A 13,638-nucleotide genomic window follows, 5' to 3' on the forward strand; every position below is an offset into this window, starting at 1 on the left:
CTCCTCACTTCAGATGGATTAAATGTACTCTTACAGTGACGGGTGGCTCCTGCCAATCCTACATGACTCAAGTTCATACAACACATATTGTATTGAGGATATACTGTAGTTTAAAAATGGTCTGAACATATTTTCTTGGAAATTCTGTCCATTCAAAAGAAAACATTGATTTCTGTCTTGGTTCAACCTGATTAGGAGGAGTGTTGAAACCCATAGTGTGTGTGTGTGTGTGTGTGTGTGTGTGTGGGTTGATGCTAGAATGGATCAGCCGGACGGACAGGGGGCGGTAGTTCCGAACGTTCGATGCAGATGCCAATTGTTGCGTTGCACCTCAGTTAACATTCTATTCGATGTCATCCGAGCAGTGTAAAATTGGTGTCAGTTTGCTATGATTTATATTAATATTATATATAATATAATACTTTTGTTTAACTATGAAACCCCAGAAGATAAGAAATAAGAGACTATCGCTTGCATCACCAGCCAAAACAAAACGACAACTAAAGTTAGCGACTCCACAGGCTAATATTTATAATAAGGACTAACGTTAGATGGCTACCACGATATATTAACGAAAACTGTTGTCGTACAACTACAAGCATTTAATTATTGAGAGGGCATGAACCTTCAGAAGCTTTCAGAAAATATATGGTTTGATTAGGTGAAATTGCTTTGTTTGAGTTGGAGCTCAAAACGTAGCCTATCATAGGCTACGTGCATTTCGTCCGCCAATATACACATTATCGTAGGCTATGTGACTTCAGTTGGTTTAGGCTACAGTAGAAAAGTACACTTGATTTGATAACAGTTACAGGAGCAAGTCAGGGCAGTTAAAGTTTAAAGTCGTCATTTTGCTGATTTGCCGCGCTGCAACGTCATCGGTTGCTTAACAACGCAACAATCGGCATCTGCATCGAACGTTCGGAACTACGGCCCCCTGTCCGTCCGGCTGATCCATTCTAGCATCAACCGTGTGTGTGTGTGTGTGTTTCTGTTAATCTTCTGAGGATCCAATACAGTCTGGTTGAATCATTATGGTGATATTGTACCCAATGCAGCCCCATCCACACTGAAAGCACAGTTTGCCATACAGTAGTTCTCTGTGCAGTGTTTCTGCTTTGGCTGATTTGCAGACATTTTTGTTATTATTATTATTTGATTGATTGTTACCTTGTTACCTTTCATTCACAAGCACTAGCTGTCCATTTTTTACAGCTATTTTCAGTCGACGATTCCTGGGACCCCAGAACAGTGGGGCACTTGAAACTTGGTGGATGTAGCCCCACTAGGCTGATAACTTGGTGGATGTAGCCCCACTAGGCTGATAACTTGGTGGATGTAGCCCCACTAGGCTGATAACTAAGTGGGCATGTAGCCCCACTAGGCTGATAACTAAGTGGACATGTAGCCCCACTAGGCTGATAACTAAGGAATAGAACCTTTTGGTTCCAGGGGCCACTCCCCTCCGCACTGGGCCCCCCTGAACGCTGGCTTGGCCAAAACCAGTTTTTGCTGAATAACTCGCCAACCGTCCAAAATTAGCAGGTTTGTCAGAAGGAGGCGCATCAACCCACTGACTCATTAATGCTCATTTGTGGTGTAGCGCTGCGTAGTGAAAGATGTAATGCAAACACTGGACACTGCAATTGCCAATATGTTGTCGTGAGAAGGTGAGAGCCACATGAAATCCAACATGAGGGATCACTATGACAACCACAGTGCCCATGCCAAGTTTTGTGAAATCCCATAGGGGGCGCTGCAATTGACATATTTCTTTATCACAAAAAACGCTTAAGATATGATGTTGAAACTTGGCACACAATTCACACTTGGCAACATTTGCTCACGTCCTGAATTTTAATTCGTCACACTGAACAAAATGACCACTAACGGCAAATCAAAATTCAGCAGCTAGTCTTTATATGAAGGGTCAAAGTTAATCTAATGTGACATCACTACCATATTCTTCAGATGCCCAATTTTATGAAATTCCATCAATAGGAAGCACTTCAGCTGACATTTTTCACCATCTCAAGAAATGCATGTGTCAGTACCTCATTATATTGAGGTTCAAAGTTTTCAAGGTTCAAGATTTGACTTGCTAAACGTGCATGCACACTGAATTAGTGCAATTCCATCCACAGGGGCACTGCAACTGACACATTAGTGGATGTGCACATGTGAATCTATGCATTAAATCAGTTTTTTACATTTACACACACACACAGGCACACATACACATACTGTATTCAAATGCACACATACACACGTACACACAGACACAAGTACACAAGTTTCGACAGACACACACATACACTTCCACACACATAAACATATAAATACACACACATATTCAGATAGGTATATATACAGAGCAGTTCAATTCTGGAATTTTGCACAACCCTGATACAGAGGTGCACGCACACACACACACACACATACACACACACACACACACACATACACACACTGGCCTACTAAGCACTGGCCAGAGATAACAGGGGGCCACCGCTGCACCAAGTAAGCCCCACTGACTCCCGGGTTGACTATTGAGAGACCCTGAAAGGCCCCTATAGAAATTCACAAAGGGACACATGGGCCCCTAGCCTGAATGTCTGATCATTTTAAACATACTACTTAAAATGTATGTTTTGCATTTTGTGTGAGGTCCTTGAATGTCTACAGTGTGTTCATCAATGACAGGGGATCTACAAGGAATTTTAAGCTCTCTGACAGAATTTTAACTTAGTCAGTCACACACACACACACACACATGCACGCAGGTGCTCTCTCTCTCTTTCTCTCTCTCTCTCTCTCTCTCTCTCACACACACACACACACACATCAACTCCAAGTATATAATGGAAAGTAAACAAATAAATGTAGAACATCATGTATCATGTACTGTCATTGCAGTGTGTGTGTGTGTGTGTGTGTATGTGTGTGATTAGAATGAATATGTCAAATTTAATAGACTTTTTTTGATGGCATAGAAAGCCTTTCTTGCTTTCTCTTTCATGTCATTCAGTTGAAATTGCCAGTTGAACTGATTTTCAAATTTAATATCAAATTCACTTTGACGTAGTTGGCCTTGGCCTTAACTGGTCTGGCCTTGGGACCCTCAATTTCCCACGGTCATCAAGTCATGACTTATATTTTACATTCAAACCAACTGATATGGTGATGTGTGTGGTAATTGTTTGGAACATGCTGATGTTATGCAAAGTCGCCTTTCAAAGTACTCGACAGGTTTGGTTTTGACAGTAGGGTGCTTTGTTTCAATGTGCTGTTTTATTTTTGATGGTTTCATGATCTCATGTGCCAGCAAGTCACTGCACACCACACACTGGGGTTTCTTTCCCATTTTGTCCTCAACATAAGTGAATCCATACGTAAGGGTCATTTTGCCATATATTTTTTCTTTTAAGTATATATTTTTGGGCTTTTTATGCCTTTAATTTGATAGGACAGTGGAGAATGACAGGAAGTGAGTGGGAGAGAGAGTCGGGGTGGGATCCGGAAAGGACCACGGGGCGGGAATCAAACCCGGGTCACCGGCGTACGGTGCAGGTGCCCCAGCCAGTTGCGCCACTGCTGGGGCCCATTTTGCCATATTTACCACTAAAATGATGTCTAACACAACCTGTCACATAAACATTGTCTATGTCCATGGCAACGCCTGGCATATAAATAAAGTCTATCAAAATAAAGGTCCGACATTAGATCTGATAGGGTAGCATTTTAAATGGGCGATTCTTTTCACCACAAGCACTGCGACCCACCCAGAACAGTTCCGAGAACCACTTTTGGGTCCTGACCCACCTGTTAAGAAACACTGCTCTAGACTATTACTATGTGCCGTTGTAAATTAATCTTTCTCACAACAACTACTCCGAATAATCTTGTTTTGGTCCCCAACGAAAGTTTACACTCGTTATCATCCAAAAATAGACCCTAGGAGTTGTCCTTGAAGGAGGTTAAGGATAGGTTGGAGGGACAATATGTCCAGATGGCAAGGATAGGAGAGACAGGAAAGACCGAGGAGATGATTACATTTGGAATCGAGCAAATTTCATGACCGTTATGACTGAAAAACTTGGCAACCTAAAAAGGGAGTCTGACTACGGACAACCCGTACACTGAAACCAGGTCCTGATTGAGTGCAGATATGAGCCGACTCCAGAGATAAGACCGGAAACTTGCATTCTCAAAATATTCCGACAGCATTTGACCCCATCTCTGTTTTGCTTTCAGGAAGCACAAACACAACTGCTACTGCGTGCAGGAGGTGTTGAGCGAGTTGCGACAGCCGGTTGGAGTGGTGCATTGTGGAGACGGCTCCCATCGCCTCTTCGTTCTAGAGAAAGAGGGCTTTGTGCGGATCCTCACTCACACCACAGAGCTGATCAAGGAGCCATTCCTAGATATCCACAAGCTGGTCCAGAGCGGCATGAAGGTAAGGCAGTCAGTCTCCACAGCGCTCAGATGTCTGCACCATTGTGCCTATGGGATGTATATAACGTGTGTTATTCACTAACAAATCACGTTAGAGGAAATCAGAAACACCTTTGCAAGTCTGAACATCACATTCCATACTCCTCAGTGATTTTTAGCATTATCCGCCATCATTCTTGCGGATAGAAGTACGTTAGCTTGTCACAGATGGACTGTATATCCCCGATATAAGTCAAAAACAACAATAGGAATGGCTGACCTCCAAGGTTGTTAATATTTTGGTTGGCTGAGAGTTAATGTAGAGAAATGTGTGTGGGTATCTGTCTCTCTCTCTGGTGTGAAAGGGTAATCATCACACTGTGCACCTTCATAGCACCTCAAGCTGGAAATTAATCAGCACTTAATGACTAACAGACAAGAGATACAAAAGTTATATTGCAAAGAAGTCCGGTGCTTTGGAGTCCCTATAGCAAGTGTGCTGTATATTCACGATGGGAGGACTTGGTATTGCCTTAATCTGCTACTACTTTTCGTGTGGTGGACAGCGATTAGTAAGATTCAGCCATGGTTTTCAGCCACAAAACTAAGCCTAGCCTTTAATCTTTTCTTTGTGTCAATATCTATGTTTGCTAGTTTGGGCCTCTGGTCTTTTTCCATTTCAATCCACACCTGTCATCAATTTCATGCACATTTTACCTGCTGGTCATTAGTCGTTGACCTTTGCTAGTTCTAAACAAGGCACGTAGCACATAACAAGTCAGGATACAGCATTGCACGTAATGGAATTTATTGGAATTTATTGTGAAGCTTGTGCAACAATGGAATGTGGAGTAATGGGTTGTGTCCAGTATACAGCGGTGAAGCTAGAATGATCACAGAGAGGACAGTGGAACTCATACACACACACGCACACACACATAAACCAGTCTCATCCTCCACAGCACAATCACGCACTCCACCATTCTTGAGCTTAGAGGAGCACATGGGGGAAAGAAGCACACCCACCGAAGAGAACCAATAGGAAACGCCATCACACCACTAGCCTTCCATTCAGAGTTTTTTTGCCTACATTTGGGCAGGGGTTGAATGAGAATGGGATTTTATTCAGTCATTTCTTCGTGCCCTTGGATGCAGGACTAGGGTGTTGGATGCAGTCTGGCATGCTGGCACAGTGTCACATAGTTATGCTCGGTGTGCCAGAGGGTTGTTTTGGTCCTGTCGACTGCCAGTTGTGGAAACATCATCTGTGTAGTGGCCACGGATCTCAAGACGGCTGGAGAATTCACCGTGTGATTACAGGATTGCCATCCGCACGTCGGCAGCTGTGCAATTTAGCTGTGCATGTCTGTCACCACCGACAATGTGTCATCGCTTGTATTGGATGTTTACCCATATCCATGGTGACTAGAGACTGCCTCTTTTTCACAAAAGAGGGCCTTGTTTAGATCACGTACCGGATGTAAAGGAGGCTGGGGGTGGAGGGGTGTTTATGCATGACGCAGGCCTACTGTCTCTCCCTCCAAGGGAAGAAATCCTGATGGGAGGGGGTCCGAATGGACACACGCTGCAGGCTGGGCAAGCCTTCCCCCACAATCCCTTATCATCATTAAACTTAATTGTTTGCGGATAAAGCCCCTTATTGCACCCATTAGAAGTGTCTCAATCCCCGGCTCGGCCCCCAGAGAGCTGTTCTGTGAGCGTTTGGCAGCAGGGGCCAGTGGTGCTCTGCCCAGAGCAGCGGCCCTGTTTACCAGGCATGTCAACAGCGCCCTGGCTGCCTTTGTGCCGCTGGACGAGCAGCCGCCCACGGGGACACACGGAGCGAGTGAAGCCCAGAGATAGTGGCCTTATCAGACCTTTGATTCTAATGTTGTGTGTTTCCTCTGAGCGCTGGCATCCCAAACCAACCCCCCACCAGCACATAGTGTCACTAAAGGCAGGCTGCTCTGACACACTGTGTCCTGAGACACGGTGGGTGTTCTCTGGGATGAAACACTATCTGTCTGCACCAAACTCCCCCACCCTGCATACAAACACACACACACACACACACACACACACACACACACGCAGACCAATAGTATATACAATACATAATCCTCCTAAGTCCACACATGCATGCACACACTCACATACACACATTCTCATCTCCATGTTACCAACCTGTTGTTTCATGCAGTTGTACTAAATAGACTATTGCCAATTTGTCTTCCTTCAATTTCACATTATTGTTCATAGATTATTAATAGATCTTCAGTTCTGACACCTTCCTCAGTGTGGTTGCCTTCACTGCTTGGTTCTGAGTCCTCGGCCAGCATTGCACTCTTGGCAGACCTGTAGAGTTATCTCCACTGTTGTCCTTCTGTAAAGCAATCTTAGCTAATCTCATATTCTTGTAATCCTGTTTGCTATGTGATATGACTGCTCTGTTGGCCTAGCAGTTGTAGTGGAGAGGGATTCTCAGTGGTGAGGCGCTGCCACAGTGAAGTGGTCCAGCTGGTCAGCTCATGCACATTTACAACAGAATGTGAACGTAGACAATGAGGATTCTGCTTTGGGACTTTGTAGTGTGCACCAGTAAAACGCACTGAAAACATCTGCTGGCAATCTGTAAGTGTGTGTATGTGATAGTATGTGTGTGTGTGTGTGTGTGCCTGGATGTGTATGTGTGTGCGTGTGTGTATTACGGGGTCTTGCACCACCCTGAAGCATTTCTTAAAAAAACAAATAGTTCACAGCATGTTATTCTCTGCTTTGCTCTTCCACCCCCAACACCACACACCACACTCACAAACACACACACTGATCATACAAACATGCACTCACACACACACCACAAACACACACACACACACACACACGCGCGCGCGCACACACACACACACACACATACACACACGCGCACACACATGCACGCACACATATACACACACACACTCACACACACAGCTGTCAGACTTTCTCAGGCAGAGAAGTAAAGGAGTTCTCTCTGTCACTTGTAACAGCTCTAGCATTGTAAATGGAGCCTGCTCCTCTATCAGTGTCATCTTGTTAAGTGGAGCTGGAGAGAGGGAGCTCAGTCTGGCCACCGCACGTGAACTGCAGCGTCTGCTCCAGAGACGGTGTCAGTGGCCATTGGATCACTGGGGGGGCGGTGTGTTCACAATGCTTCCTGTCCTGCTCTTTTCTCTGTCCGGCACCCCCCCCCCCCCCTGCCCCCTCCTGTACTCTGACAGAGTGATCTTCACCCGAAGTTTCCCTCCCTGTCACAGGATTAATGCGTATCAACAGGTGGAAGTGTGTGTGTGTGTGTGTGTGTGTGTGTGTGTGTGTGTGTGTGTGTAGGGGGTGGTGATGGTGAGATTTGATGTGGATCTCTAGTTTCATTGTTTCGGTTGACCAGGAACCTCTGAATTAGTTTGGAAAATTTCAGATTGCCTTTGAGGTAGGCATGCATTGTTTTTCTCCAATCAGTTTATGTGGAATGCTTCTTTGCTGTGGATTGGCCCGAGCCAGTAAGGATCAAGAGGTGCAGAGCAACAATGCAGCCGCCAAGCCATGCATCACGTCCTCAAAAGCAGCTGCCCGCGGTGGGATAGGGGAGGAGGAGGAGGAGGAGGAGGAGGAGGAGGAGCGGTGGGGGGAACAGTAGCGCACCACCACGCTCCCTCCTCCTGGCTCCGATTCCGCTCCCCGTGGAATTTCACTGACATTCTAGTGAAGAACCCGGATATTTCAACCCCCCATGCTTACGCACACACACACTCACACACACAAAAACATAGATCTCCACCTGCTCCCATTCTCCCTGCTCTCAAAAATGGCGCCAAATATGCATACTTCTTGTACTGCTCCTGCTCAGTATCAGCCCTCTCTCCATTAGAACAAGCTTAGACATAGGAGGGGACTACGTCCTTTCCTTAGGTGTTTTAAACAACACCATCCTCTCTCTCTCTCTCTCTCTCTCTCTCTCTCTCTCGCACACACACACACACAGTTAGAGAGTTGCCAGTAAACTGTCTGCGAGAGCTCTTTCCCAGCAGTGCTGTGGTGATCGATGGCCCAAAAGCTCGTCTGGAGTTTGCCTTCACTTAATCATTGTTAATGTTCAATTCCACCCAAAGGAGCAGCCTTGTGAGGCCGCTGTTTGTTTCTTAAGGGGGTGTGTGATTTCCGTGCGTTCTCTTGACTCTGCCGAGGTATGGTCATTAGAGGGAGCTCAAACGGACTTCTTGGTGGTCCTCACCCGGGGAGCATTCTCCTTCTGCTGCCATTCCAGCCTCGTCCTGCTCTGTATGCGTTTGTTTTGGGATATTCAGGTCACTGCTTCTCCAGCATATGGGTCAATCTCCTGAAGGTGCATGAGGAATATTTCCTCCACATGCGCAAAACCGTAAAAGACACACACAAAAAAAAAAATATATATATATATATATAAAGCACAAAACTGAAAACAAGCTGCTGCTAGTGTCAGATATAACCTTACATCACTGTGTATTTATTGTAAAAGAGACTTGTCCGTACCCATACTTCTGCTCTTTCTGGTCTTGTGAAGGGTATGAGGGATTACACATGGACCACTGTGATATCTACTGAGTCTCCTGAATTAGAATTGAGTTTCTCTCAGCGTTCAGTGGCAGACAAACAGTGTAGGTTTTTTATGTCACACATATGAATCAGGATCTAATTTGAACACATTCATAGCACATCAATTAAGAACTCAGTTCTTTCTTTTATTGGTTTTGAAAATAGAGAGAAAGCAGAGACAGAATGGGCCACTGTGAGACTGGGTGAAAGAGAGAAGCAAGAGAAAGAAAGGCCGACCTGATTGCCTTGCCTTGGGACTGAAACGATATAGCCGCTTATTACAGCGGCCTATGATGAGTGGACCACCAGAGTAGTGACAACTGATGTATCTGCCCCCAGGCCAAACAAAGTGCTATGTACTACACAAGCAATTTCACTGTTTTCTAAACATGTTGCCAAGACAGTGGGAGTTGGCAGCCCACTCCTTGTTTAGTTCTCTCTCACACTCTTTTATTATAGTGTGTTTTTTCTGGCTTTTTTCCTCTTTGCATAGATTTTTCACAGACTTTTTTAAAAAGAGAGAAGGGGGTAAGGAAGGGGAGGGGTGAAGGGGGGAGGGCTGAAGGACTCCTGGACTTTTGTGTTGTCTATGAACTGCGAGTGAGCTAATAAATTCTTTGAGCCACTCTGCACTGCATTCACGGATATCCCCCAAAGATTACACACACAAATCACTCACACAATGGAGGCCGCCAGGGCGGCCCCAGGAGCCTGACAGGGGCCCAGGCCCTAAGACAGGCGCGCATAACCAGGCTGGGGGGTTGGGCAGAGAGAGGGACACCGGTTGGGTTGGGGGGTGGCATTGTTGCGCAGAGTCAAATGTTTTATAATCGTTTGTAATGCAGTCGTCAGGGAAAGAGGGGGAGATTTTTTTTTTTTAGGGCATAGGGATATGTAGTGGTCCCAGATGGAGAGAGAGGGAGAGAGAGAGAGAGAGAGAAAGAGAGAGAGAAAGAAGGAGAGAGAGAGAAAAGGAAAGAGAAAGGGACATGGGGGGCCTGGATTTGGCCGTGAGCGTGGGGCACAGGCAGAGTGGGAGAACAGGGAACATAATTAACTTCTGGATCCTTTGTGGTTCCCCCACACTGACAGGCTGGAGATGAAAGGGGGCTGCTAAGCCTCGCATTCCACCCCAATTACAGGAAGAATGGAAAGCTCTACGTGTCCTACACCACCAACCAGGAGCGCTGGGCCATCGGGCCGCACGACCACATACTCCGTGTGGTTGAGTACACCGTTTCCAGGTAATACCAGGGAAACAAGAATGTGTGGTTATGAAAACAAAGTGTATGTTTGTGTGTGTGTGTGTGTGTGTGTGAGAGAGAGAGAGACTGCACAACTTTTGAATTCCGTTTGGCTGACAGTGATGGATGTTTTCATCCAAAACCCTAATCATGGCATATAATTATATGGGCTGCTTTCATGGCTAGGATGATGAGTCTCCTGCTACTGCTGCTTGGATACTAAGGTTGCAAAATCACACCTGGTGATTAAGAAAACAACAGTCCCCTTAACAAACTAGTAAAAGTATTATGGTGTATTATCCTAATTGCTGTTGTGTGTTCGGTTTAAACACTCCAGTAATTTTCATATCATGGCAGTGAGGTGATGAGGGCATGAGTCTTCAGGCAGTGCACTCAGATGTGACGCACCACTATAACACTGGTTCAGTCCATTGTGCTAATGGCCACATGGGGCCAAAGACTGATGGCATATTTGTCTTCTGAATGCCTTTTTGTTTTCATGCCCATTTTAAAACCACCAGTATTTAAAAGAATACCTGACACACATATGGCCTTTTGGAATTCACTCAACTAGCTCTTAGCAGCACATTTTAAAGCAGTAATGGTGATTAGGCATTCTCTCTTGGTATTCCAACCAGTTCACAACATATTCAATTTAATTTAACACAGGACTAACTCAAATATCACAAATCATTTCAAGTCATGAAACAATGCGTATCCGAAACTCAAGACATTTGACGATAGTTTGGATTGACCCTTGGCAGGAAAAATCCAAATCAGGTGGACACTAGGACCGTGAGGGTACTGATGGAGGTGGCTGAGCTGCACAGGAAGCACCTGGGAGGCCAGCTCCTCTTCAACCCCGACGGCCTGCTGCACATCTTCCTGGGAGACGGCATGATCACCTTGGATGATATGGAAGAAATGGATGGCCTCAGGTAAGGTGTTCATCATTGTTGGACATTGTTCGAGTTTTGCCTTCATGGTAGGTGTTTCTCCTACAGGTACTTCCTGTGTGATATATAGCACTCCTAGTAGACATAGTATGATGATGAAGATGTCTATGATGTCAATAGAACTGAATCGAGATGTTCTCCCCGGCAGTGACTTCACAGGAGCAGTTCTGAGAGTGGACGTGGACACGGACTCCTGTGTGTCTCCTTACACCATCCCTAAAAACAACCCCTACTTCAACAGCACCAACCAGCCCCCAGAGATCTTCGCCCATGGGCTTCATGATCCTGGCAGGTGGGTGATTAATAGTATGTACAGTATGTACACTAGAACATGAAAAAGCTTTCAGTTGTGGTCTGATGTGACATTTTAATGTTACAAGAGGTCATTTGACTTTGATTGTGTTTTTTACTGTATGAGGCTAGGTCTGTTAGTTGTTAGCCAACAAAAATGTTGCCAGGCAATCACATGATTTGATGATCACAAGTTGCCTACTGATGATTAAAGAATCTATTAAAAATCGTTCAAATGTGTTGCTCAATGGGGAAAGTGCCCAAGCATTGCCCAACCATGTGTGTCCTCACTGTAAGAGCACTGGTGCCCCAGAGAATGGCAGCCACTGGTGCACTGTTGTGAGCGCTGAGCTGCTGAGTGCCATGTCGTGCGCTGTCTGTTCCCTAATGCGCCCTCTGTCTCCACCACAGGTGTGCGGTGGACCAGCACCGCTCTGACACTAACAGCAGTCTCCTCATCCTGTGCACAGATTCTTCAGGCAGAAACACAAGCACAGGGAGAATACTGCAGATCGTCAAAGGGAAGGACTACGGTGAGCTGTGGATCAATATGGGCCAAGATCCCTCAGCGAGAAAACCAGATCTTTTGATATGGAAGTCAAAAAACATGAATGATTTGCATGAGTTCCATGCAGTGTTTTGAATACACTCTCTAGGATTGCTTGAGTGCAAGTTTTGAAAATAGGTGATACTGTCCTCCCAGAAGCCAAACTGCAGCCGTACTCATGAAAGCAGTGCAAAGTTTCTGTGTTTGGGCTCTTTTGGGACATCACCAGCTGGACATTTAGTGAAACATCTGCACTTGTGCACAACAGAGTATAGAGGCAAGAGAGAGCCTTTAGACACAATGGTCTGTGATTCCCACACAAGGTCCCACTTGCCAAGGGAATGTGAATGCGTGGCCATGAATACGCTTTATTACTGTCAGCAACAATTGAAGCCCAGATTCTGGTTTAGTGTTGTTGAAATGCAGCGACCATGATGGCAGTCCATCCCTCAGTGGTGGGGATTGAGCCCCTAGGCTAATCAATGCCAGAGTTTCCCAAAAATGCTATTTCCTGTGGGGAAAAGAGACAAAAAATTAAAATTTTTGCTCTTGTTTGGTTTAGATTATAGCAGTGCTTTCCCCCTGCCACACACACACAATGATACATGCCAGTACCCACCAAAATATACCCTTTTCAAGTATTTCAAACTACAACGCCCCCAAACCCCACTCTTTCCATGTTAACATGTTAAGCCACACAGACACACACACACTTGAACACACTCACACACACACTTGAACACACACTCACTCACACACACACACACACACACAAACACACACACACACACACACACATTTCCACAACATGACTAGAAAGACAGACATTGTGTATTACTGTATTTGGCCATGTGGAGACCCATCTATGTTTATTGAGGTGTTTTGTGAAAGTGAATGCTGTTGGCATCCCTCTTAAATCTGTTACGATAGAATGGAGAGATTTTAACGAGCCGAGGGCTGGATAATTAAAAGCACCCTATGCCACGCACTAATGGACTCCTGACAGACTCCAGTAAACATGGATTTCCCCTTAGAGTCCTACACAAACACAGAAACACAGCTCTCATTAGGCAGTGTGTAAATCAACCTCAAGTCATTACCAAACCTAATGACAATATGTTAAATGAAGTCATAACTATGTGAATAAAGGCATTCACACCACTGCAGAATTACTTCATTCAACCTCTCTGCTGAAATTAAGTAATTTACCCAGATGCTAACACTAAGTCACTCACAACAGACTTTTACACTCTAAAGCAGTTGCCATTGTTGCTGTTTTTCCACACTAGTGCATACTGGTTCATTTTAATTGTTTTTGTAGTGGGAGAAAGGACATTTATAAAATGGATGTTCAAGAGATGAAACTAAATCCCAGCTTTATGTTGTTCTGTCTTTATTTTGCTGCAGAAAATGAGCCATCCATCTTTGATGTGAAATCTACTGGCATTTCCACCCCCGTTGGAGGCTTCATCTACAGAGGCTGCCAATCAAGGCGTCTCTATGGCAGCTACGTCTTTGGGGACAGAAATGGGTACATATTCAGTTGTCACATTCCATT

General features: G+C 45.1%; 1 protein-coding gene across 1 annotated transcript in view; it reads left to right on the forward strand.

Moving 5' to 3' along the window:
• The window catches only part of hhip (hedgehog interacting protein), a 35,959-nt gene that overhangs the window by 9,716 nt on the left and 12,605 nt on the right, over positions 1 to 13,638 (forward strand). The window contains exons 4-9 of the mRNA XM_076295499.1: positions 4,255 to 4,456; positions 10,135 to 10,286; positions 11,051 to 11,224; positions 11,391 to 11,534; positions 11,945 to 12,066; positions 13,488 to 13,611. Coding sequence (XP_076151614.1) covers positions 4,255 to 4,456; positions 10,135 to 10,286; positions 11,051 to 11,224; positions 11,391 to 11,534; positions 11,945 to 12,066; positions 13,488 to 13,611 — 918 coding nt within the window. The remainder of the gene's footprint in view (positions 1 to 4,254; positions 4,457 to 10,134; positions 10,287 to 11,050; positions 11,225 to 11,390; positions 11,535 to 11,944; positions 12,067 to 13,487; positions 13,612 to 13,638) is intronic.

This window comes from Alosa pseudoharengus, unplaced genomic scaffold, assembly GCF_046254945.1.
Source record: "Alosa pseudoharengus isolate Yale_2024_CS ecotype anadromous, Long Island Sound unplaced genomic scaffold, YU_APseudo_1.1 YU_APseudo_1.1_scf_2, whole genome shotgun sequence".
NCBI lineage: Eukaryota > Metazoa > Chordata > Actinopteri > Clupeiformes > Clupeidae > Alosa > Alosa pseudoharengus.